The sequence below is a fragment of the Callorhinus ursinus genome, unplaced genomic scaffold (assembly GCF_003265705.2).
Source record: "Callorhinus ursinus isolate GAN/ISIS: 27379988/994484 unplaced genomic scaffold, GSC_fseal_2.0 scaffold22, whole genome shotgun sequence".
Lineage (NCBI taxonomy): Eukaryota > Metazoa > Chordata > Mammalia > Carnivora > Otariidae > Callorhinus > Callorhinus ursinus.
This window is the reverse complement of record NW_027397084.1, coordinates 8,346,834-8,372,208: the sequence shown is the minus strand read 5'-3', so window position 1 is coordinate 8,372,208 and position 25,375 is coordinate 8,346,834. Positions and strand designations below refer to the sequence as shown.

General features: G+C 34.8%; 2 protein-coding genes and 1 pseudogene across 2 annotated transcripts; 2 read left to right on the top strand and 1 right to left on the bottom strand.

Annotated features, from left to right (window-relative positions):
• Positions 1-1,071: 1,071 nt before the first annotated feature.
• DEFB113 (defensin beta 113) lies at positions 1,072-2,111 on the top strand. Its single transcript, XM_025890404.2, has 2 exons — positions 1,072-1,202; positions 1,921-2,111. Exons 1-2 carry the CDS (start codon positions 1,145-1,147, stop codon positions 2,109-2,111), a joined length of 249 nt encoding a protein of 82 aa, XP_025746189.1. The 5' UTR covers positions 1,072-1,144.
• A 10,845-nt stretch (positions 2,112-12,956) lies between these two features.
• On the bottom strand, positions 12,957-13,567 carry LOC112837813 (uncharacterized protein KIAA1143 homolog pseudogene; annotated as a pseudogene).
• A 3,140-nt stretch (positions 13,568-16,707) lies between these two features.
• On the top strand, positions 16,708-24,789 carry DEFB114 (defensin beta 114). The gene is made up of 2 exons (XM_025890387.1): positions 16,708-16,800; positions 24,610-24,789. Exons 1-2 carry the CDS (start codon positions 16,708-16,710, stop codon positions 24,787-24,789), a joined length of 273 nt encoding a protein of 90 aa, XP_025746172.1.
• The last annotated feature ends 586 nt before the right edge of the window (positions 24,790-25,375 follow it).

Below are 25,375 nucleotides of genomic sequence, written 5' to 3'. Positions count from 1 at the left end.
AAAACCCAGATTATAGAATATCCTTATAATTTGTTTTTCCTCAATGACAGAGGGAGTTAGAACATAAATCATTTAAGTTGTAAGGATATATGTTTTGGATTTTCACACTCAGTAAAAGTATTTATATTTATATGTCAATTACTTTTAAATCCTTTTATGCATATGGTGTCTCTTTAATTCTTACCTGAAACCCCTGCAGGTGGCTGGTCTTACCAATCCAGCCTTCAAAGAGAATCTTGAAGCTCAGTCAGTGAATATTTGTCTCAAATATACAGCTACTGTACAGAAGAGCCAGATACTAAGATTAGTTTTCTGTATCTAAATCCAGTGCTCTTTCAAGTTTTAACATACTGCTTTCCCCTATGAATGAGGTAGTCAGTCCTATGAATAAGTAAAGCATTATAATGATTATTCTTACAGCATCACTATGGTAATTTATAATGTAACAGTACCGAAACTATGTTTTAGAAATATTTTCTTTTTGTAGAAAAATTGCATCCCAGGAACTGTCTAATTCAGACCAGTATACAGAGGATAATGTCACATGATAAACATCATTTTACTCAGTTACAAGGGTGAAGAAGGTGGAAGATGAGAGTATGTACTCTGGCATCAAATTACCTTGTAGTCTACCTCGGCTCTGCCAGTCACTACACGTCTGATGTGAGGCAATTACATAATCCCTCTGTGCCACAATTTCCTCAACTGGAAAAGGGGAAGTTTCTATGTCGTAGCATTTGTAATGAAGACTAAGCTAGCTAATCTATATAAAGTGTTTAAAACACTGCCTGACACATAATAGATACTCAAGAAAGCATGTGACTGAAAATATAGATGAGACTGATTGTGTGCTTTCAATTAAAAAATCTAAAAAGACTTTCATCCTATTATTTGCCTGTGTAACTGAAAATGAGTTCACATTTGGCTCATTGAGGTCATAATAGAACTAAGTCCTCTATTCTGTTTGTTGCTATTACACAGTACATGAATATGTACTCAATCTTGAAAGGCGGCATTAATCAGAATAGTAATTACTCTGAGAAGGCTATAAAAACAAGAGTTCATCTTTCTTGTATCAAGAAATAGCACAACTCTCAGACATTTTGAGGTCTGCCTCAACTTCACTGAAGTAACAATATCAGCAATGAAGATACTTTGTATTTTCCTGACCTTTGTCTTCACTGTGTCTTGTGGTCCATCAGGTAATATTTGTTAATATGAAAAAGGAGGGAAGAACAAAATGTTTTTTATAAATGCTTTACTCTGGAAAAAGTCAAACAATTAAATTGTTGTTAGGAGACTCCACATGAACCTATAATGCAATTCACTCTATTTTACATGAAAGAAGAAATGAACTGGACTGATAGTTGAGAAAATAAAAGGGAAAAAAATTCCCAGGATGTAGAATTAAACCTGTTTGTTATTTTGTTTGATGAGACTATGACTTCTTACATACTTCCTACTGCCTTCTCTTTTTAAATGTGACTTAATGAACTGATAACTCTAGCTGTTGTCAAAATTAAGCTTTCTATAACTGGTCCAGTAATTTTAGGGGGAGAGGGGGTGTTAGAGGTAGATGGTTATTTAGAACACAAACAGGTAGACTATTTTTTCCACATTTTTTTCTCTTTACTTTTGAGGAAGCATGCACAGATTAGATACTTAATGATATTCCATTTTAAAAAAAAGCTAGTGGCAAAGGAAATATTGTTGGATAAATAAGTATTTATATTGTCACAATTTGTAGGGGATAAAATGTGAACTTTTTAATATAATTGACTGGACATGATTTTAGAAACGAAATGGTTTACCTTTATACTTTAAACAACTTTATATGCTTGTCTGTCTATCTATTACCTATCCACCTATTTATGCAAGGGGATTAAATCTGGATTTATGATCATAGATACTTTTGCTTAGCTTCACAGAAAAAAACAAAAGAAGATGTAGAGAGAAAAAGAGAATGTTACCTTGTTCGTGGTGCCTGCAAGACTTCCTGCAACAGTTGGGAGTACATATATAATTACTGCAGTACTGAGCCCTGCTGTGTTGTACGGGAATACCAAAAGCCAGTCCCTAAACCCATCAATACCACAGGGGATATACTGTAAATTATAAGTCTACCCTACTCTATAACACTAACTTGTAACATTACTATTAATAAAAATGAACTTTCTACTTTTTATCAATCTATTTTCATGTGGGTGTCCTCTGGCCTTTTCAATTACACAACTATATTATGGCGGCTTGTGAGTTCAATGTTGGGTTAGGTACAAGAGATGGAAAGAGTGGTAGCTTATTTACTAAACTGACAGAAGTCCTCCTCTACCCACATGACAGACAACTTTTAGGTATCAGTCATCAATCATGGTTTATGCTACCTTTCCATAATTTCAGCAAAGTGTGCTTGAGTCTTAGACACAAAGTCATAAACACCTTAATCACATAATAAGACACTATTGGTGATGTATTTATAAGAACAATCAAACAAAACACAACAGGGAGTAAAATGTGATGAGAATAAAAGCAAGTTAAAAACATTTTTAAAGGATTTTTTTCTTGTTATAAAGTATAAGAAAATTTGGAAGAATACAAAAATATCCAAAACAAAGAAAAGCCATTTCTAATTCTAAAGTTAACCTTTTATCATAATTAATTCTGAACATAGGCAGCAATCCAGGGGTCTTCTTTTCAGGTCCTTAAGAATTTTATTTAACTTCTTCATATATAATTCAGCATTTAACACTTCTGTCCTGGGCGCCTGGGTGGCTCAGATGGTTAGGCATCTGCCTTCGGCTCAGGTCATGGTCCCAGGGTCCTGGGATCGAGTCCCACGTCGGGCTCCCTGCTCCTTGGGAGCCTGCTTCTCCCTCTGCCTCTCTCTCTCTCTCCGTCTTTCATGAATAAATAAATAAAATCTTAAAAAAAATACTTCTGTCCTTTTCCCTATCTTCAGTGAACTCATTGTGTTTACAATTTTCCACATTCCACATTAATTCTACCATAATCTTGAATTAATATTGACATGACTTTCTTATGAATTATAAAGTTTTCTATCAGCAAATACTTGATGTGTAGAATTTAAAGTCTCCTCTGAGTGTTTTTACCTATAGCTACAGCACAGATCTGGAAAATAGAAAAATTTAGGTGAGAATTCTGATCTAGAGAAAATGTAAGAAGTTCAGTGAATTTGAGGTTAAAGAGGAAATGATAACTCCAAGTTTTCTTACTTGGATAAAATACTGAACACTGCAATCATTCACTAGGAAACAGCAAAAGACATAGATTTTTGCAAAGGAACATTTATGGCATGTTGAGTTTAGACTTTTTAGCTATATACTGATGTGAAGCTTGGGAGAGAAAATGTGCTTCAAATATAGATTTCAGGAGCCATAAACAGAAGCGTTGGGATAATATCACCCAAAAGACTACTACAGATTGATGAGAAGGAAAAAAGTGTCCAAAATTCTAAGGAGTAACATTTAAAGTATGTTAAAAAAAATTAGACTCCATAAAGGAGGGTAAGAAGGAGAAGCTAACCAATGAGAACTCACTCCCAGTCTTCATGTCTTCCCAGATGAGGTCTCAGACATAGAAGAAAAGAGGCAACCTATTCCTATTATGCTCTGTGTTAGTTTTTTTTTTTTTAAGATTTTATTTATTTATTTGACAGAGAGAGATAGAGCGAGAGAGGTAACACAAGCAGGGGGAATGGGAGAGGGAGAGGCAGGCTTCCCACCGAGCAGGGACCCCAATGTGGGGCTCGATCCCAGGACCCTGGGACCATGACCTGAGCCGAAGGCAGACGCTTAACAACTGAGCCACCCAGGTGTAACTCTGTGTTAGTTTTTGACCCATATAATCGATGAGCATAATAAAATTGCTTTTGTTTTAAACCATCAAGTTTCAGGGTAGTCTGTGGCAAAGCAATATTAGCCAGTATATATAACTTCCAAACTATAAAAGTTTTTAAAAAAGAAAAAAGAAACAACACATAACGAATCATAGGCAAGACTTCTGAAATGATGGAATAAAGAGATCCAGAATTCTGTCCCTTCATAAAAGCAGCAAAATAGTGGCAAGAAATTGTCAAAATCAACTTTTCAAGAGCTCTCCAAATTAACCACAGATTTGCAGAAATCCAAGGAGCATTTATTGATTTAAGAAACAAAACAAAACAATGCTGAATCTCAATAAGAACAGCTAACTTTGTGGCAGTTCAACTGCCCCATTATTGTCCAACTCTTGCCTCACCAAGAGCCTTGACAACCAGCAGCCGCCCAGTCAAGGTAGCTGTGAATATACAAAGAATGTTTATAACTCAATAATAAAAACACACTAACCCAATTATAAAATGGACAACGTAATTGAATAGACATTTCTCCAAAGAGGATATATGAATGTTCAATAAGCACATAGAAAGGTATTTAATCTCAATAGCCATCAAGGAAATGCAAATCAGCACCACAGTGAGTTACCACTTCCCACTTTCTAACAGAGTTATAATGAACATAAGACACATTAACAAATGTTGGTTAGAATATGAAGAAATTGGAACTCTCATATACTGCTGGTGAGAATGTAAACTGGTGGAAACACTTGGGAAGATGGAGTGCCGGTTCCTGAAAAAGTTAAGCCTGGAATTTTCATTTGATTCTGCAATCCCACTCATAGGCATATGTGCAAAAGAATTGAAAAATGGGTCAATGCAAAAACTTGCACAAAAATGGCCATAGCAGCTTGATTCATAATAGCCAAAACAACCCAAATGGAAACAACCCAAATGTCTATAAACTGATGGATAGATAAACATTATGTGGCATACCCATACAATGGAATATTATTTTGGCAATAAAATGGAATAAAGTACAAATTCATGCTACAACATGGATAAAGGTCAGCAGACCTTTCTTGAGAAATACACAAAAATTTTCCAGTAGAAAGAAGACTATAAAAGATAGAAATTTGGACCTTCACAAAGGAATAAATTGAGTTACAATTTGTAAGTTTGTGGGTAAATGTAAAATATTCTTTTCCCAGTTTTTAAATCTCTGTAAAAGACAATTGCTTAAAACAAAAGTAAAATACATTGTGTGGTTTATTGCATTGCAGAAAGACATGAATGAAATAGCCCAAACTATGGGAAAGGGAAAATATTAGTATAGGATTGTAAGAGTTATACATGAAAGTTAGAGGGCTGTATTATAAACCCTACAGCAAGAACAAAAAAAATATGTATATACCCAGTGGGGTAGATAAAATGTGATAATAAAAAAATGTACATATAGGAGAGGAAGGAAAGGGGAACAAAGGAAAGGAGAACAAATAGAAAACAAATAACAAGGTGACAGTTTTAAACACAACCATATTATAATTTCATTAAGTGTAAATATTAAATGTAAACATACCAATTAAAAGATAGAGAATGTAAGACAGAATATTATATTAATTCTTTTTTTTTAAACAAATTATTCCAAGAAGTAACAGTTTTAAAAACCTTTATTTTCTCATAGATGCTGTGGAAAGCATTCCAGAAGCAGCTTAGCTTGGTGCTTCCGTCTCAAGGTCTCTGATGAGATTGCACTAACTGGAGCTGTAAACATCTTGATACTCAACGAGGGTCAAAGGATCTGCTTCTAAGCCTGCTCATTTGGTTGTTGTCAGGCTTTGTTCTTGAGAGCTATTGGACATAGAGCTCCAATTCTTTATAACTTATTAAATAAAGGGTCATGGATTCTAACAAGATAATCTGGGCCACTCCATAGAAATTCTCACAACATGGTACCTTGATTCCCCCAGTACAAGTGATCAGAGAGAGAGAGAGAGGGAGAGAGGGAGGGAGGAAACAGGAGACAGATAGAGAGAGTGACACACACAAAAAACAAAGAGACACAGACAAAAAGAGAGCCCAAGACTATAACCACAGTATTTTTAAGTGGTTATAATAAAAAATAAGAGGGGTGCCTGGCCTGTTAGGTCAACTGAGCACCTGAGTCTTGGTTTCAGTTCAGGTCATGATCTCAGAGTCGGGAGTTCCAGCCCCTCATTGGGCTCCTCATTCAGCACAAGTCTTGTTGAGATTCTTTCCCCCTCCCTCTCCCTTCTCCCTTGCTCCTCTTCCCCCCCAACCCCCCTTGAATACATACAAAGGCATACGTGCTCTCTCTCTCAAATAAATAAATAAATAAAATGTTTTAAAAATATAAGAAAATAAAATAAATAAAATCTTTAAAAATGAAATAAAATAAATCTTTAAAAAATATAAGAAATCTTTCAAACCAATGATTTAAGCCTCCATTTTAAGAACTTAGAAAAAAAAAGAATTTAGAAAAAGAAAGGTAAAATAAACCTCATTTTAGAAACTATATACCTCAATAAAACCCTTATTTTTACTGGGCAGAAGGAAGGAAATAATAAAATAAGATCAGCAATTAATTAAATATGAAATGGAAAAACAATAGGAAAAAATCAACAAAAACAAAAGCTGTTTTTTTAAAAAGGTAAAAAATTGATTTTCAGAAATATCTAACCAGATTGATTAAAAAAAGAAAGAGAAAGAGAAAGAAAGCACAAATGACCAATATTAGGAATGAATAGGAGAAATGACAACAGATATAAAAAATACTAAAAAACAGTAAGAGAATACAATAATCAATGATATACCTATACTTTGATAACTGTTATGAAAAGGAAAAATTCCTCAAATGATGTAAACCACCAAGATTCACATAAGAAAAAATTTGCAACTTGTATCATTCTATATCCTTTTTTAATAATGTCTATCTACAAATCTTCCCACATAGAAAATACCAGGTATAGATGGCTTCATTGCTGAATTTTTCTAAATATTTAATAATGAAAGAATATTCATTATACACAGACCCCTTTGTATAATAGAATAGGAAAGAATATTTCCCAAATGATATTAGGAGGCCAGCATTATCCATAACAAAACTCAAAAAATGAAATTTCAAGGAGGGGCACCTGGGTGGCTCAGTCAGTTAAGCATCTGCCTTCGGCTCAGGTCAAGATCCCAGGGTCCTGGGATTGAGCCCTGCATGGACTCTTACTCAGTGGGGAGTCTGCTTCTCCCTCTCCCTCTGCACCTCCCCTGCTCCTGCTTTTTCTCTCCCTCCCTCCTTCTTTCTCTCTCAAATAAGTAAGTAAAATTTAAAAAAAAATTGTTTGGAAATTTACAAGACCCAAAATAGCCATGATAAATTGAAGAATTGAGAACTAAGTTGTAAAGCTGACACTACTTGATTCCAGATTTTACTATAATGTTTCAATAACTAAGAGAATTTGGTATGGCTGTAAAATAGAAAGAGATTGATCAACAAATCAGAACGTAAAGTCTTGAAACAGATGCCAATATGTGTAGTCAATTGATTTTTTACAAAGTTGTCAAAGATATTCATTTGGATTATATCTTCACTTTTGAAGTTTCCATTCTAATAAAAACATTCCTACACACTGGGGATTCACTGTCAAACAAGAGAAATACCATTCTTCCCTAACGGAGTTTTTAGTTTTATTTAAATAAAACCACAGCCCAGTTGAAGAAATCATATGGGAAGGTCTAAGAGTTCTGGTACAGGAACTTGTCTCCCAGAAAAAAAAGCAATGCTTGCTTTGTTTTGTTTCTTCAAGACATTGAGAGTTCTAACCCCTCTGCTCACTTTATTTTTTTTATTTTTTTATTAACATATAATGTATTATTTGTTTCAGGGGCACAGGACCGTGATTCATCAGTCTTACACAATTCGCAGTGCTCATCATAGCACATACCCTCCCCATTGTCCATCACCCAGCCACCCCATCCCTCCCCCCTCCTCCACTCCAGCAACCTTCAGTTTGTTTCCTGAGATTAAGAGTCTCTCATTGTTTGTCTCCCTCTCTGGTTTTGTCTTGTTTCATTTTTCCCTCCCTTCCCCCATCAGTGAGATCATATGATAATTGTCTTTCTCTGATTGATTTATTTCGCTTAGCATAATACTCTCTAGTTCCATCCACATCATTGCAAATGGCAAGATTTCAATTTTTGAGGGCTGCATGATATTCTATTGTAAATATACATACATACATATATATATATATATATATATATATATATATATATATATACACACACCACATCTTTATCCATTCATCTGTCGATAGACATCTAGGCTCTTTCCATAGTTTGGCAATTGTGGACGTTGCGGCTATAAACATTGGGGTGCACGTGCCCCTTCTGCTTACTACATCTGTATCTTTGGGGTAAATACCCAGTAGTGCAATTGTGGGGTCATAGTAGCTTTATTTTCAACTTTTTGAGGAACCTCCATAGTGTTTTCCAGAGTGGTTGCACCAGCTTGCATTCCAACCAAGAGTGTAAGAAGGATCCCTTTTCTCTGCATCCTCGCCAACATCTGTCGTTTCCTGACTTATTAATTTTAGCCATTCTGACTGATGGGAGGTGGTATCTCATTGTGGTTTTGATTTGTATTTCCTTGATGACAAGTAATATTGGGCAATTTTTAATGTGTCTGTTGGCCATTTGGATCTCTTCTTTGCAGAAATGTCTGTTCATGTCTTCTGCCCATTTCTTGATTGGATTATTTGTTCTTTGGGTGTTGAGTTTGATAAGTTCTTTATAGATTTTGGATACTAGCCCTTTATCTGATAGATCGTTTGCAAATATCTTTTCCCATTTGTTGGTTGTCTCTTGGGTTTGTTGACTGTTTCCTTTGCTGTGCAAAAGTTTTTTATCTTGATGAAGTCCTAATAGTTCATTTTTGCCCTTGCTTCCCTTGCCTTTGGCGATGTTTCTAGGAAGAAGTTGCTGTGGCTGAGGTTGAAGAGGTTGCTGCCTGTGTTCCCCTCTAGGATTTTGATGGATTCCTGTCTCACATTGAAGTCTTTCATCCATTTCCATTTATCTGTGTAAGAAAATAGTCCAGTTTCACTCTTCTAATGTGGCTGTCCAATTTTCCCAACACCGTTTGTTGAAGAGACTTTTTCTCCATTGGACATTCTTTCCTGCTGTGTTGAAGATTAGTTGATCATAGAGTTGAGGGTCCATTTCTGGGCTCTCGATTCTGTTCCATTGATCTATGTGTCATTTTTTGTACCAGTACCATACTGTCTTGATGATGGCAGCTTTGTAATAGAGCCTGAAGTCTGGAATTGTGATGCCACCAGCTTTGCTTTTCTTTTTCAGTATTCCTCTGGCTATTCGGGGTCTCTTCTGGTTCCATACAAATTTTAGGATTATTTGTTCCATTTCTTTGAAAAAAGTGGATGGTATTTTGATGGGGATCACACTGAATGTGTAGATTGCTCTAGGTAGCATTGACATCTTCACAATGTTTGTTCTTCCAACCTATGAGCATGGAACGTTCTTCCATTTCTTTGTGTCTTCCTCAATTTCTTTCATGAGTATTTTATAGTTTTCTGAGTACAGATCCTTTCCTTCTTTGGTTAGATTTATTCCTAGGTATCTTATGGTTTTGGGTGCAATTGTAAATGGGATCGACTCCTTAATTTCTCTTTCTTCTGTCTTGGTGTTGGTGTATAGGAATGCCACTGATTTCTGTGCATGATTTTATATCCTGCCACTTTACTGAATTCCTGTATGAGTTCTAGCAGTTTTGGCATGGAGTCTTTTGGGTTTTCCACATTAAGTATCATATCGTCTACAAAGAGTGAGAGTTTGACTTCTTCTTTGCTGATTCGGATGCCTTTTATTTCTTTTTGTTGTCTGATTGCTGAGGCCAGGACTTCTAGTTCTATGTTGAATAGCAGTGGTGATAGTGGACATCCCTGCCATGTTCTTGATCTTAGGGGAAAAGCTCTCAGTTTTTCTCCATTGAGAATGATACTTGCTGTGGATTTTTCATAGATGGCTTTTATGATAACTTTAAAGAAGCCCATTCAACCTACATCCATAGACCTTACTATGAGATTTCCCCAAAGCAGAGGCTTTGGGGTAAAGACAAGGAAATCCCCATGAGGTATTTAATTCTTCATCCTAGAACCAGTGCTTTTACAACAATATATAAAAGCAAAGGCATGAATAACTAAGATAACACCACCAAACAGGACACTAGATCCTGAGAAAACAGTTCGAGGAAAACAGAGTTTAATATGAACAAAACTCTCAAATATATTTGCAGAGGGATTCAAGAAGAACTTACATCTACAAAACAAAAACACTGGTCCATGGCAAAAGAATAATCAGAGAACAGATAAGGGCACTTACATCCTAAATATGTTTGCTTAAAAAAAATATTAGAAAAATGAAAAGTGAGGGGCACCTGGGCGGCTCAGCCATTAAGTGTCTGTCTTTGGCTTGGGTCATGTGGGATCGAGTCCCACATTGGGCTCCTTGCTCAGCGGGAAGCTTACTTCTCCCTCTCCCACTCCCCCTGCTTGTGTTCCCTCTCTCTCTGTCTCTCTCTATCTCTGTCAAATAAATAAAGAAAAGAAAAAAAAAACTGAAAATTGAACGATATTTAAATCATAAAATAACATAAGTATATATAAAAATAAGATTTTTTTATCAAAATAAAAAAATAAGAAAGAAGAAAATTTCAATATCTGACTGAAAGAAATCCCCCAAAGAGAGAAGATAAATATACACATAATGAGGAAGAGACTTTATCAGAGAAAGAAATAGAAAAAGAGAAGAGAACACAACATCTTCCCAGATTTGAAGATAGAAGCTCACCTGTGCCAGACAGAACTCATAAAAAAGAAGTTCACACCAAGAAATGTATGAATCATGAGATTTGGGTACAAATTATGAAGAGAATGTCCTATAAGTGTCGAGAGAGAGGAAAAAATCAAACCATTTAAAAGGACCTAGCCTAGCATTGGAATTCTCATCAAGAAAACTGAATGGTAGAAATTAGTAGAGTAAATGACTTCACATGATTTTGAACCCAGATTTTACATCCAAACAATCAGATATGAGGGCAGAATAAAAATGTTTCCAGCATTGAAATTCTTGTATTTCCTATCTTTTTTGAGAACATTTCTGGATGGAGGGAAAAAAAAGAGAGAGAGAAGACATGAGATCCAAATCACAGTAGATTCAGTGCAGTTGAACAGGTTCAGAAACTCTTAGAATGAAGCAGGGACAGGTATAGCCTATGGTACCACGGTAAACTTAAGGATGAGGAATGGCCATTATTTATATTTTTCATCCACATCCAGAAGAAAATTATAGGAAAAAAATATTTTTCAAAAACATCATAACCAAAAATGAAACAACTAAAACCAAAAGACTTGAAAACTTTTGAGAAAAAAAACTAAGAGAGAAAATAAAATAATAATAATAGTAATAATTCACTTGACTTTGAAACTAATATTTGTCTTTGGTTAGCACATCAGACACATTAAAAAAGCAATAGAGTTCATACTATTATTGTATTACAGGATTTCAATATAAAGCTTAAGTGTCTCAATTCTGAGTGCAAATATTATCCTAGACAAGATAAAAGGAAATGTATGACACCAAGTGAATGAGATGTACAAAGTGGGGAGGAATGTTGGAGAGAATGGCAAGGGGACTAATGTCTTCATTTAAATAGAGAAAGTTTAATGTTGTGACTAATGTTGGTGGGGGAAAAAATGAGGTATTTAAATGTTTAAAGATAACCTACAGAATTTTTGAAAATTAATATAATCATTTATTTAAAAGATTTTATTTATTTATTTGACAGAGAGAGACACAGGAAGAGAGGGAACAAAAGCAGGGGTAGTGGGAGAGGGAGAAGCAGGCTCCCCGCGGAGCAGGGAGCCTGATGCGGGGCTCAATCCCAGGACTGTGGGATCCTGCCTGAGCCAAAGGCAGACGCTTAATGACTGAGCCACCCAGGCGCCCCTGAAAATTAATATAACTTTCAAATATTTGAGGAGCAGAACAGCACAAGAGTGTAAGTGATCTGAATCCACATTTTTCTTTCTTTCTTTTTTTTAAAAATAATTGGTTTTTATTTTTAAGGTTGACAAATTCTAGAGCACAACACTAAAGGGGGCCTCTTAAGGGAAAAGGAGGGCAGGAGACATTGAATTCTCAGGTGTCAGCAAGTGGTACTACTGACCAACAACTTTTGGTTTATTCTTCTCATGTAACAAGAAGTCCAGAGGTTGGCAGTCCGTGCTGGTGCAGCAGCTCCTCGAGGCATGCTATCAGGATCCAAGTGCCTTGAATCTTTCCACTGTACCACCCAGGGAAAAGATCTGCCTTCCTTAGGCCAAAAAATGGCTTCAATACTCCTAGGTTTCATGTATGTGCTCCTGGATGTAGCAGAATGTAGCGAGGACAAAGGTTCATGCTTGCCAGATCTGCTTTCTTGTATCACATACCTGGTAGCTTTATTAAGCAGACTTCTACTTATATCTCTCTTTTTTATAGTGTTATTAACTACAGTCTCCATGTTATACATTAGATCCTCTCTTCTATCAAGATCCCTTCTATTAGAAGCTCACTTGTACAAGATCCACTTTTATCTCTAAAATTGCCAGAGCTGTTATATGGTTACCTTTAGCAGGAGCTGGGGAAGTATTCTTAAATAGGCGTATTATCATCTTCCTCCAAAGTGGGCTTCTGCTAATGAAGAAGATGCAATAGGTGATCTGTTTAATGACAAAATCCTCTGTAGCAATTATGTTAAATTTTTTAAATTTTACTGATCTGGAAAAATGCTCAGAATATAATGTCATGTGAAAAGCAGGACAGAAAACATATGCAATATAATCTCAATTTTGTTTAAAAAATACATGCCCCACACATGGGAGTTCCAAAATATTAATAGTAGTTAATATCTACAGAGTTAGCCTCATGTCAAAGGGGTATTGATAAACAAAATTTTTATCATACTAAATTTTTTCTGTATCTTTTATAATGAACTTGTATTATCTTTAAATAGAAAAAAAAAGTGTCACTTTAAAAAACACCCCATATACTCTTAAGGACGACTAAATCCAAAATATTTACACTTAGTTTCATCCTCATTGTCAAAAGAAAGGAGGCAACTGTTTTTGATTTGGTTTTGTGAGTTCTTTTTAACTGAGTCCTACTTATTTATTTCATCTTCATCCGCTTTTTTGAGCTTGCTGTTAAACCTGAATATTTTTCATCCAAAGAACGTTTGACTGGTTTTCCATACATCGTTCTTCCATCAACTATAGCCGGTTCTTCATCTGCTTTGGCAGCCTTTATTTCTGCTTTAATTTTCATGACTTCTTCAACTGACAGGTCTCCCTTTTTCAAAACCACCACTTGGGGCTGTTCATCTCCTTTGTCACTGCGATCACCATCTTCATCTGGGAGCTGAGGCTGGATTCTCTTGGTTTCCACCGTAAGCCCTTCCCTGTAGCCAACCTGTTCCTTGAAGCGGGCCAGGAACGCCGGTTCCTTCCCTCTGCTGACCCCCACTGGGAGAGGGGGTTGGGTTTGGAATGTAAGAACAGCACAATAAATTTGATGTTTTAGGGCAGTGGCCCCCACAAAACAAAAACAAAACAAACAAACAAACAAAAAAACACAAACGTATGAAACCTGGTTCTGCTTACTCATAGCCGCTCCCGGGAAAAACAGGTTCCCGGGGCTGCCTGGAGATGGTACATTGGCGACGGCCTGAATCCACATTTTTCTTAGTGGAAACCAAAAGATACATTCTGTGGTTGCCACACAAGGACAAAATATTAAGCTAGATCCTAATTCTTATCCAATAATAAAGAGAAGATCTAAACATAGATTGAAAGAGGAAATTATTTCTATTCATTACAAGGACTTTTTTTAATATTTATTGTGTGCCTATATTATTCTGATAAAAAATTTAAAATAAATGGAGACTAATTGGCCTTTTCTAGGAAAAAGCAGAGCTCCATAAATATTCAAGTTGCATCTGAAAATAATTTAGTAAAAATTAATGACAAAAGTAAGGCTCACTATCTGTCCTTTGGTAAATGAGTAATTTGGGGAATTGGATGAGATAACTGGATATAAGTAAGAATTTGGGATATCTGGACATATTGATGAATTTGCATACCAAATTCGTGACTAGAATATATTTTGAAAAGTAACCGGGAGTTTAACTGACATGGTAATGTTCAATTGTTTCACATCTAAAATGGTAAATATTTCTCTTAAACCCACTCCATGCATGCCTATTGCGTCAATGTTTAATTGATCACCATTGATATAATGGTGTCATGTGTGCAGCTATCTTCCATGTAGAGTTTCCTCTCTAAAGATCAATAATTTGAAGTATTTTCAATTTGGGTAATTCTGCCCACAGCCCTAGTCAATGGTGCAGAGACAAGTACACCAGATTAAAACAATTTCCGGATAAAGAGTTTTTCTTCCATTAGAAAACTATAAATAGTAAATGTCTCCTGGCTTTTTGGAAAGTGTGCTACTCTCTAGATTTTGTTACCAAATCTTTCAGCAGCTTCTTTCTGCAGAATGAAGATATTTTATCATCTCCTCCATTTTCTGTGTTATGTGACCTTCATCCTACCAGGTAAAATAAATGCTTGTTTATAGAGCTTCTAGCTAAAAATAGAAACACCAGATTATAAAAATAACACAGTCAAATCAATTAAATTAAAGAAGTCTCTTGATTGTGTTGATTCTGTTTCCTCATTAGAATAGTGTTATACTAATGTACTCAACTCATTTTCTTTTTTTTTTTTAAGATTTTGTTTATTTATTTGACAGAGAGAGACACAGCGAGAGCAGGAACACAAGCAGGGGGAGTGGGAGAGGGAGAAGCAGGCTTCCCACCATGCAGGGAGCCCGATGCAGGCTTGATCCCAGGACTCCAGGATCATGACCTGAGCCAAAGGCAGATGCTTAGTGACTGAGCCATCCAGGCGCCCCTCAACTCATTTTATTTTAAAGATTTTAATTTATTTGAGAGAGGGAAAGAGAGAGAGAGCAGGAGCAGGGGGAGAGGCAGAGGGACAAGCAGACTCCCTGCTGAGCGCAAAGCCAGAGCCCACACAGGGGTTGATCCCAGGACCCTGAGCCGAAATTAAGAGGTAGATGCTTAACCAACTGAGCCACTCAGGCCCCTTCAACTCATTTTGAAAATTAATATGATCAAAGTAGATCCTCTGGCTTTTTTAGGTCTTGATTGTTTCAGATACTTAAATTATTTTTAAAAATATAAATTAAAAATTTATTTCTAAAATTCAGAAATGAAGATTTCATAATAAATTGGGTCTATTTATTAGACCCAAGATTTCATAATAAATTGCGCCTGGGTGGCTTAGTCTGTTAAGCATCCAACTCTTGATTTTGCCTCAGGACATGATCTCAGTGTCCTGGGATCTAGCCCCCATGTTGAGCTCTGAGTTCAGTAAGGAGTCTGCTTCTCCCTCTCCCTCTGCCTTTCCCCCTGCTGCTTGCGTGCTCTCCTCTCTCTCTCTCAAATAATTTTTAAAAACAAACAAACAAACAAACAAACAAATAAGGCCCGGGGAAGATGAATGATTGAGAATAACAGTAAATATCTCCTGAGATATCAATAATAGAATCTATAAAATGATCCAGGATATAGTATCAAAATATGCTGGGCAATGAGATACAGTAGGACTAAAATGGTAAATAAAGAAACAGTATCACAAAAAATCCTTGTTGAATTAGTTAATAATTGCTGAGTAAAGAAACTCAGCAATGGCTTTATGAATCAATTAAAAATAAATATTTAAAATACGTACTGCAATGAAGTGTATGTTGGAGATTTTATGATATTCTTGAGAGATCTATCCTCTGAAGGGATCCAGGTTCTCTAACAACGAAGATATAAATTGATACCCAAAAGTGTTCTAATTTGGACCTAGAAAGTTGGGAATTCAAGAGGCGCAACATGTAACAGAAAGACAACTGAATTCAAACTTAGAAGATCTAGATTTTATTACTAGCTTCCTTCTTAATAACTTCTGAACCTTGCCACTCAGAGAATTTAAATGATTTGCCAAAGTCTTTAACAATAAAAAAAAGAAAATACAAGCAGAATCAATAACAACCACAATCTTAAATAAAAAGTCCGATGTAAAATATTGTGCTTGCTAATTATATGCACCTCAAAAGACTGCAGTTAGGATTTAGTGTAATAATGTACCAGTAAGTAGCCCTACAAACTGAAAATTAGTCTACCAATTTAGTACTATTATAATTATTATAGTTGCTGATGTTGTAGTTATTATGATTATCATTTTTTAAAGGTTTGTTTACTTCAGAGAGAGTGAGACAGAGAGGGAGAGCATGCATGTGATGGGGGGGGGAGTTGCCAGTGGGAGAGGGAGAGAAAGTCTTAAGCAGATTTCATGATGATGACCCTGAGATCACGACCTGGGTTGAAACCAATAGTCAGAGGCTTAACTGCCTGCTCCACCCAGGCACCCCAGATATTATAGTTATTATTAATAATGAAGGGGAACTGAGGAAGTGGGGACCTCAAAGATGACTAGGGAGGATGTTGAGGCCCATGGTGCTAGCGTGTCCATCAATAACCATGTAATACTGAGTGGTTAGCGATCTACTGAGCACAATGCTGGACACTAAGGAAACAAAAATGAAAGAAAAACACAATAATTCTCCAGGCATATTAAAATCTAGTTGAATAAACTCGGATAAATCAATGAATTCCTTGAATTAGAAGGTTTATAAAAGTATGCTCTAAATAGTAAGAATGGTGGAATTATGGCATGGCAATTGTGGAGGTTTGGGAAAATGTCCTGAATTCTCTGATGAAGAGCTTTGAAACTGGGGATAAGAAACTTGTCTTTAGACCTTGGAAGGTGAGAGAAAGAAAGAAAAGACAAGAAGTAAATATGTATGTCTAGCATGTGCCAAACCCCATTTTGTAATTTCTCATGTAGATATCTAATCTGACCTTCCAGATAACACTCTGAGATACCTGTTATTGCCTCTTTTTATACAAGAGGAAAATGACATCAAAGGAGAGAGTTTTTCAAGGTCACACCTGTTATACTGTGTGATAAGTGGAATATAAACATTGGAATACCAAATCCTAGCATATTTGTTCTTTATATTTCATCATGCTGTCTGTAGAAGGTCCTGAGGCTAAAGTACAAGATGAATAGATTATTTGGCCAAAAACAGTGAGGTCACATGGGAATATAGGTGTGCTTCAGGTGTGTGGGGACTATACCATTTGCTGAGCATTGCAGAAAACTTTAAATAATGTAATGAAGACACTTAGCGTATGAATATGACCACCTTTACCTTTTGATCATTCAAACAGATACTAAGTTATAATGTGTACTGAAATGGACAGAATGCTCTACATTTGGCCTTTGCTGGATCAAAAAAATAGGAAAGGTAATACAAGGTATCGGAGTGAGTGGCTTTGAAGCTGTTTATAGAGTAGTACATATCAATTGCACAATGGTGTGGTTTGTCTATTGATAGAACCTTAAAGTCATTAAAGAAACAATAAAAAGTAGTCAGTCTAAGTAGATACTTGATGAAGATGTAAGATGAGTGATCCAAGCAGAGTGATACCGTGCTGGAGGGAGAGTTATAGAAAATTGATAGAGAACAATACTGAAGATGGTTAAAACATGACAGAATGAGCAGCATTTTAGTCAGTATTTTAGTACAAGCATAAAATAATCCATAGAGATAGTGAAAACAACATACTAGTGGTTTATAGAGTGAGCTTGTCATCAAATAGATCAGAGTTTATATTAAGGACCTGAGGCTCCTTTGTAGTGTGGAGAAGCTTTAATTCCTTTAACTGTACAATGGAAGGGTAATACCATTAATTTTACAAGGTTTTGCAAAGATTCAGAGATAATGTAAGCAGAACATTTATCATTCAATATCATATTGCAGTATTTCAAGAAATGGAAAAAATAGAAGTAGAAGTAGAAAACAGAAAAAGAGGAGAGGAAGTAGTTGAGAAAGAATACAAGGTACTGTCTCAGTATAGCCACTTGTTTAGATGTCTCAGAATGGACCTTAAATGACAGAAACATGGTGGCCTTAGAAACTTTAAGATATATTGCTTGGTGCATGGGAGGCTGAGTCTAAAATAGTGGAGGAGAGACATTCACCTGTGTTGAAACGTTGGTGGGGAGACAGTAATGGTCCCGGTGCTCTAGATTTTATTAAATTTAAAATCAAGTTGATTTGGTTACAAATGAGAATTACCAATAAAATGTTGGGAGAAAAGTAGAGCTCATAAAAATAAATAACCTCTTCCAATAGGCCAGGATTTCACTGACTAGCTAAGTAACTTCTCAACCAATCCAGAAAGATGCTATATGACAGATGAATACCACATTAGTGCTTCTCTTGTGGCAATGATTTGTTTGTATTAATTTGTACTTGTTAAGGTAATTTGCAAATTAGTCTTAATATTTTTCTGTATTTTCATCCACCTGACTTAAAGAATTATACCTGCTTCAATATCCTTGAATAAGCTAAGGAAAATAAAACACAAATATTAATATTTTAGAACATCTTATGACTTTTACATGATGGTACTATTAATTGATAGGAAGTATCTTCAATAGTAGAGATCCAGGTGCCAGCCATAAGATAAGAGACAAGCGCAACCCTTACCAGACTGACAATATTTGAGAAATAGAAAAGAAAAAGAAAAAAAGGACGTAATTCTAAGCTCTGAATAAGAGGCCGGTAAGAGATGGGGAACAGAAAGTGACCTTAAATTCTCAGTTATCCAACTTTGAGTTAAGACATCAAAGTCAAGGGAACTGACAAATAATTCCACATAGAGGAGCTAAAATTATTTTATTTAAATTTGTCTAAGGTAAAATTTTTCCTACGTTCAGGTTGCAGAAAGGAAACCCACTTATTAAGCATATATAGAGTATATTAAGTATGTATTACTATTGATTCTTTGTATGGGTAAACATATTCATCTTAATAAAATTCTATTTTGTCATTCAGTGCTCAACTTCTGATTTTCACATCTTCATCTCCCTCCGTAGTCATAAAATACTTAAAGGTCCTAGAGACAATGAGCAACCATAAGCAATATCAAATTTGAGACAATATCCAGATCTGTTGAGTGTTTGTCATATGTCACTTTCCAACTTTTTCAATGTAGAGGCCATGGATTACATATTTAAAATGCAAATTCTGGTTTGGAACCATTTAAGATTGAACCCTGGGTTAAGCATGTATTAGTTTTGCAACCTTGGGCAAATTATTTGGTCACTCAAAGCCTCAGGTTTTTTATCTGAACAACATCAACCTCAAAGTTTTATGGCAGTTAAATGAGATAATATATGCAAAATATTCAAAACAATACCTGACACAGAGTAGGTTTTCAATGAAGGAAATATATTTGTGTTATTATTAGTTTTTGAACTTAAACATTAATATGCTCTTTCAGCTCTAGGATGAGAATCATACTACTTGTCTGACTGGTTCTTGTTCTTTTTATACTCCTCCTGTGCATTTGAATAACCTTTGCTCATTTTTTAAGGTTAAATTTTCATATCACTCTTCCATGATGCAACACCATGACATTAAGCAAACACTCATCTGTTCACACATTAGACCTAATATATTTCTCTATCATGGTACTTAATTAGCCTATCTCTCTCTTTCTCTCTCTCTTTCTCTCTTTGGCTCAGTGTTTTGCTTTACCTCCAGAAAAAGCCCACCACCTGGTCTAAAAGTTGTAGTCAATAATGATTTAATTTCAACTATAGTCTTTTGTTCATTAATTAATAACAGTTCTTAATCTGTGAGAAACTATTATGTTCCAGGCACTGTTGTACACCTGTTTATGTGTTAATTCATCATGTTTCATAGAGACTCTGTGAATGAGATACCATTTTCTCCATTTTACACATGAAGCAACTGAGACTTGTAGGGCTTACCCAAAGTTACTTAGCTAGCAAATAACAGCATTAAACTTCAAGCTTAAAGTCCACAGCTGTAAACTCTGCAGTTAGAAAAACTATCAATTTGTACCCTACAAAGATTTTGAAAAATTAGTGATTTGTTTGCTCTACTCGATGTTAAAACTTTACAATAAAAATTATAGTAGTCTGTTTCACATAGCAGCAACCTGATATTAAAACATAATATAAAATTATAACAGTTTTTTTCATATAGCCTCTCCCATGCACTGAGGGGGATATATGGACAAAAAAACAAAACAAAACAAAAAACATGAAATAATTGCTTAAAGGCCTTGCAGAGTAAACGGGTCAGTTAAAAGTTACAGTGAAAAGATCAAGTTGAGATCAACTTCTGAGGCTAGAAGCATTCTTCTCCCTAGAAGCATCTGACTATTCTTAAAGACACAGGAAAGAAGTTGAAAAGCAGAAATTTGATAGCCTTATGCTACCACTGGGGCAAAAATTGCAATTCAGAGCCTGCAAAGGTGTGCTTTGGCTGAGGATCCCAAAAGACTACAAACTAGGTCTAAGTTAAAAGGACATTAGTCCAGCCATCCAGCCGTCCCAGGAACTTATACCCACTTTTACATTATCTCAAGTTCTATAAATGGTTTAAAATTATCCAGGTAGTCTTAGCCATCAACAAGGAACAATAATAAATCATTCTGGAGAAAGATAACATCATTCTAGACCTCAAGCTTCCTCAATCTTTCATTAAAAATTTATGTGACAAAAATAATCAGGAACAAATGAAAACAAAACTATCCTATCAAAAATTGAAACCAGCATACAAGAGAAGAGATTAACAAGGGATCCAGAGACTGAAGTTACCAGACCTAGACTTTAAAATAACTGTGCTTAACTTGTTTAAATAAAGAAAAACAAAAGTAAAAACTTGGCATAGAAGTGAAGACTACAACAAGGAGCAAAAATAAAATTCCAGAACTGAAAAATTCATAAAGCAAAATTAAATACATATTGAATGTTTTAAATAGTTGCTTTTACATAATCAGTGAGATATTTAATGATGATGAAAGATGAACCAGAAGAAAATATCTGGAATGAAACAAGAGAAAATTAGAGGTTGAAAATCAGGAAAAAAGGTGAAGGAGGGAGGAAAGGATGAAGGAAAGAAGGAAGGTAAGAAAGAGGAAAGGAAGGAAGGGGGGAAGAAAGGAAGAAATGAAGGAAGGAAGGAAGAAAAAGCATAGCAAACTGCTAAAAAAAACAAAACAATAAAGTGAAGCAAAAGTTGAAGAAAACAACATATCATTTTCAAAGGGTCAGATATTAAACTGAAAGTTGACTTTTCAAAAAACAACAAAGAAAGAAGTCAGAAGACAAGGTTGTGATATCTTCAGAGTCCTGAAAGAAAACAACTATAATCTAGAATTCTGTATCAAATGAAAATACCCTCTAGGAGTGAAGATAACATAAGGATATTCTCAAATAAAAACAGAGAATTCAACATCAGAACTCCTGTGTTAAGGGAAATTCTTAAAAGATTGGCCAGAAAGAGAATGATTTTCTATGTGGAAGCTCAGAAACACAGGAAGAAACAAAAAGCAAAAGAAAAAAACAAAAAACAAACAAGCAATGATTTTTAATAAGACTTTGGTAAGTTGAAACTTCTAGCATAAACACAAAAGAAGAGTAAAAGATAATATAACTACACAATGGTAAATTATATGATGGGATTATAAAAAATAACCAATATATAGAAAAGAAGATAGGAAAAAATAACAGGATATATTTCATCCAAAATATATTACTATTATAAATGTTAGTGTAAAGTTAAAAAATAAGAGTGAATCTTTTGAATGTAGTGAATATAGTTTTGAATGTAGTGAATAGTTTATATGAGAAATATCTAATATATGAGAAAAGAGAAATTATAAAATCTAAAGGATAGGAAAGGATATAAAACCCCAACAAAAGCATGGTGAAGTAGCTATATTAATATTATATAAAGTAAACAGTAAGAAAAAAATGCATTACTGGAGACAAAGAATGATTATTCGTAGTAATAAAAGATTCAATTCAACAGGATAATATTGCAACCATAAATTTAATGCAGCAAATAACTTAGTCTTGAAATATGTAAAAAAAGATAGAAAGACAAAAAGAGTAGAGAACACCATAATAATGGGTGATGATAACACACCTTCCTCAGTTACACAGAAAACAGAGAAAAACAAACAACATAAATGTAAGAATAAGAAGATATAAACATGAAGATTAATGAAACTCAACCTAATTCAAAGAAGAAATACCAATGAGTGTCAGAAAATATTGTCATCTGAAAAGTAATAAAAATGAGAGCACAAAGGTCATAGAACACAGCTACAGTAGAGCTTACAAGAAAATTCATACCATTATATTCATATATCTGAAAAGAATAGTGTGGTACTGGTCAAAGAGTAAACAAATAGATCAATAGAACAGGACAGAGATCTCAGAAATAGATCCCTATGAATATAGTCAACTGATACTTGACAAAAGAGCAAAGGCAATATAATGAAGAAAAGACAGTCTCTTCAACAGCTGATGTTGGAACAAGTGGACATCCACATGTGAAAAAGTGAATCTAGACTAGTGAATAGGCTTGAAATGGCTCGTAGGTCCAGATGTAAAATGCAAAATTATAAAACTCCTAGAACATAACATAGAAGAAACCTAGATGTCCTTGCGAATGGCAATGACTTTCTGGATACAGCACCAAAGGCATGATCCACGAAAGAAAGAATTGATAAGCTGGACTTCATTAAAACTAAAGACTTCTGCCCTGAGAAATATAACAACAAGATAATGAGATGACAAGCCACAAACTGGGAGAAATATTCGCAATAGACACATGTGATAAAGGACCATTATCCAAAACATACAAAGAACCTTTAAAACTCAACAATAAGAAAACAAAACAAAATAAAAACAAAAGGGCCAAAAAACTTAACAGACATCTCATCAAAGAAGTTATACAAATGGCAAGTAAGCATAGGAAAGGATGTTCCACGTCATATGTCATCAGGGAAATGTAAATTGAAACGAGATAACATTACATACCTATCAAAACAGCTAAAATTTGGAATACTGGCAAAACCAAATTGTGGTGAGTATATGGAGCAACAGGAACTCTCATACACTGCTGATGGGATTGCAAAATTATATAGCTACTTTGGAACACAGTTTGGCAGTTTCTTATAAAACTAAAGATACTGGGGGTGTCTGGATGGCTCAGTCGGTTAAGGGTCTGCCTTTGGCTCAGGTCATGGATCCCAGGATCCTCAGCTGGGAAACTGTGGTTCTCCCTCTCTCTGTCCCTCTCCCTACTCATTTTTTCTCTCTCTCTCTCTCAAATAAATAAATAAAATATTAAAAAAAAAACTAACCATACTGGTACCATATCACAGCAATTATGCTCCTTGGTATTTACCCAAAGCAGTTGAAAACTTCTGCCCACACAAAAACCTGCACATGAATGTTTATAAACAGCTTTATTCCTAATTTCCTAATTTCCTAAATTCCAAAACTTGGAATCATCCAAGATATTTTTCAGTAGGTACATGGATAGATCAACTGCGATATATCCAGACAACGAAATGCTAATTAATGCTAAAAAATATGAGCTATCAAATCATGAAAAGACATGTAAGAACCTTAAATTCATATTACTAAGTGAAAGAAGCCAATCTAAAAATGCTGTGTATGATATGATTTCTACTATATAACATTCTTGGAAAGGCAAAACTATGAAGGCAGTAAAAAAGACAATAGTTGCCAGAGGAGTGAGGGGAGAGATGAATAAGCAGAGCCCAGAAGATTTTTAGGGCACTGAAAATACTTTGTATAATATTATAATAGTGGATATATTTAATTACACATTTGCCCAAACCCATAGAATGCACAACACGAAGAATGAACTATTTTGAAGCTTTCACTATGGACTTTGGGTGGTTACGATGTGTCAATGTAGCTTCATCCTTGGTAAAAAATGTACCCTTCTGGTGGATGATGTTGATAATGGGGAAGGTTATGCATATTTAGGGGCAGGGAGTATATAGGAAATCTCTGTGCCTTTCTTGCAATTTTTTTGTAAACCTAAAACTGCTCTAAAAATAAAGCCTTTAAAAAATTTTTAAAGAGAACTCATGAATTCTTTTAAAAAATTATATAATAACATAATAAGGAAAGTATATGAACTATTAAGAAAAAAGAAAAATTGTTCGAAACAAATACTAACAGCATAAAAATTAAAACTGCAGTGGACACTATTTTATTTGGGGGCAAAAGTTACATATATTGCTGGTGCAATATATAAATTAATAACGTTGGGATCTAACTCTTCCACAATTATCTTAAATATGTCTCATGTAAGTATTAAAATATGTACTACAAATTTGCTTATTATAATCTTAAAATATTAAAATTTTAAATATGACCTAATGGAAAAAATGGACAAACTGTCATATATTTCAAAGGAATATTATGTAGCTCTAAAAAGTTTTTGAATCTTATTGAGGAGAATCATGTATGGCATAAAAATGTAATATATATTAATTTAAAACATGTTCAAACTTTGTATATATATATATATGGAAGTATGTAATATTTTAGTGCTTTCTTATTTTTTGGCATTTTATAAGTTCATTACAATGTATGCATAGTACTTTTTGTCATCAAAAATAATATGTTCTTAAGTAAGAGATCAGTAATGTCGGTTACTCTTCTTTTACTATAGCCACATGTACCTTGGTGGATCCTGATCGGTGCACAAAATCTTTCGGTTACTGTAGAAGACGCTGCTTTAAATATGAAAAGCAAATTGATATATGTCTCTCACCAAGTAAAATTTGCTGCATTGAGAGGTTATTTGAAGAAGATTAATTTTGAAAAGGAAGATGTACCTGTGATCAAAGAAGTTTGTACACCAGTGCAGAGAGGTATAGGAATAAATTAGAATTTCTGTAATAAATAAACACATATGCCAATATTGATATCTTCCTCTGTAGATATTAATTATGCATTCAATGGAATGAGCTAAGACCTTTCTTATATTCTCAAGTTAGAGGTTTTATGATAGAGGTATATCTTTCGTTAATTTCCTATCATATGGATGTCACCTTTGCTTCAGTTTAGAACCACTTTTGATCTGTCATGGTTTACCTAAATTTACACAATTGAACATTTGCCAACTTAACCATGACCTTATTAGAAATTTGATTGATGAAAATTAATATCCATAGACTTATCAGTTATCTAAATGTCATCATTTTGTTATTGACATTGAGAAACAGGAAACCTCAGTACAAGATGAGGGCACAAGCTACAGTACAGCATGACGATATTCATTGGCCATTCCTTTCTTCTCTCCAAGTTCTGTTCGTGCAAGAAGGCATATTAATTGAATATTATTTAATACTAATACTATTACACTGGGTTTAAATACAATCTGAACTTTGGCAAGAGTCTA

Bases quoted from the DNA above. Each gene is read 5' to 3' on its own strand.
- DEFB113 (XM_025890404.2), top strand. From the start codon at position 1,145: ATGAAGATACTTTGTATTTTCCTGACCTTTGTCTTCACTGTGTCTTGT. The intron at 1,203-1,920 runs GTAATATTTGTT...ACTTTTGCTTAG, and splicing joins TGTGTCTTGTGGTCCATCAG to CTTCACAGAAAAAAACAAAA.
- DEFB114 (XM_025890387.1), top strand. From the start codon at position 16,708: ATGGCAATTGTGGAGGTTTGGGAAAATGTCCTGAATTCTCTGATGAAG. The intron at 16,801-24,609 runs GTGAGAGAAAGA...CTTAAGTAAGAG, and splicing joins TTGTCTTTAGACCTTGGAAG to ATCAGTAATGTCGGTTACTC.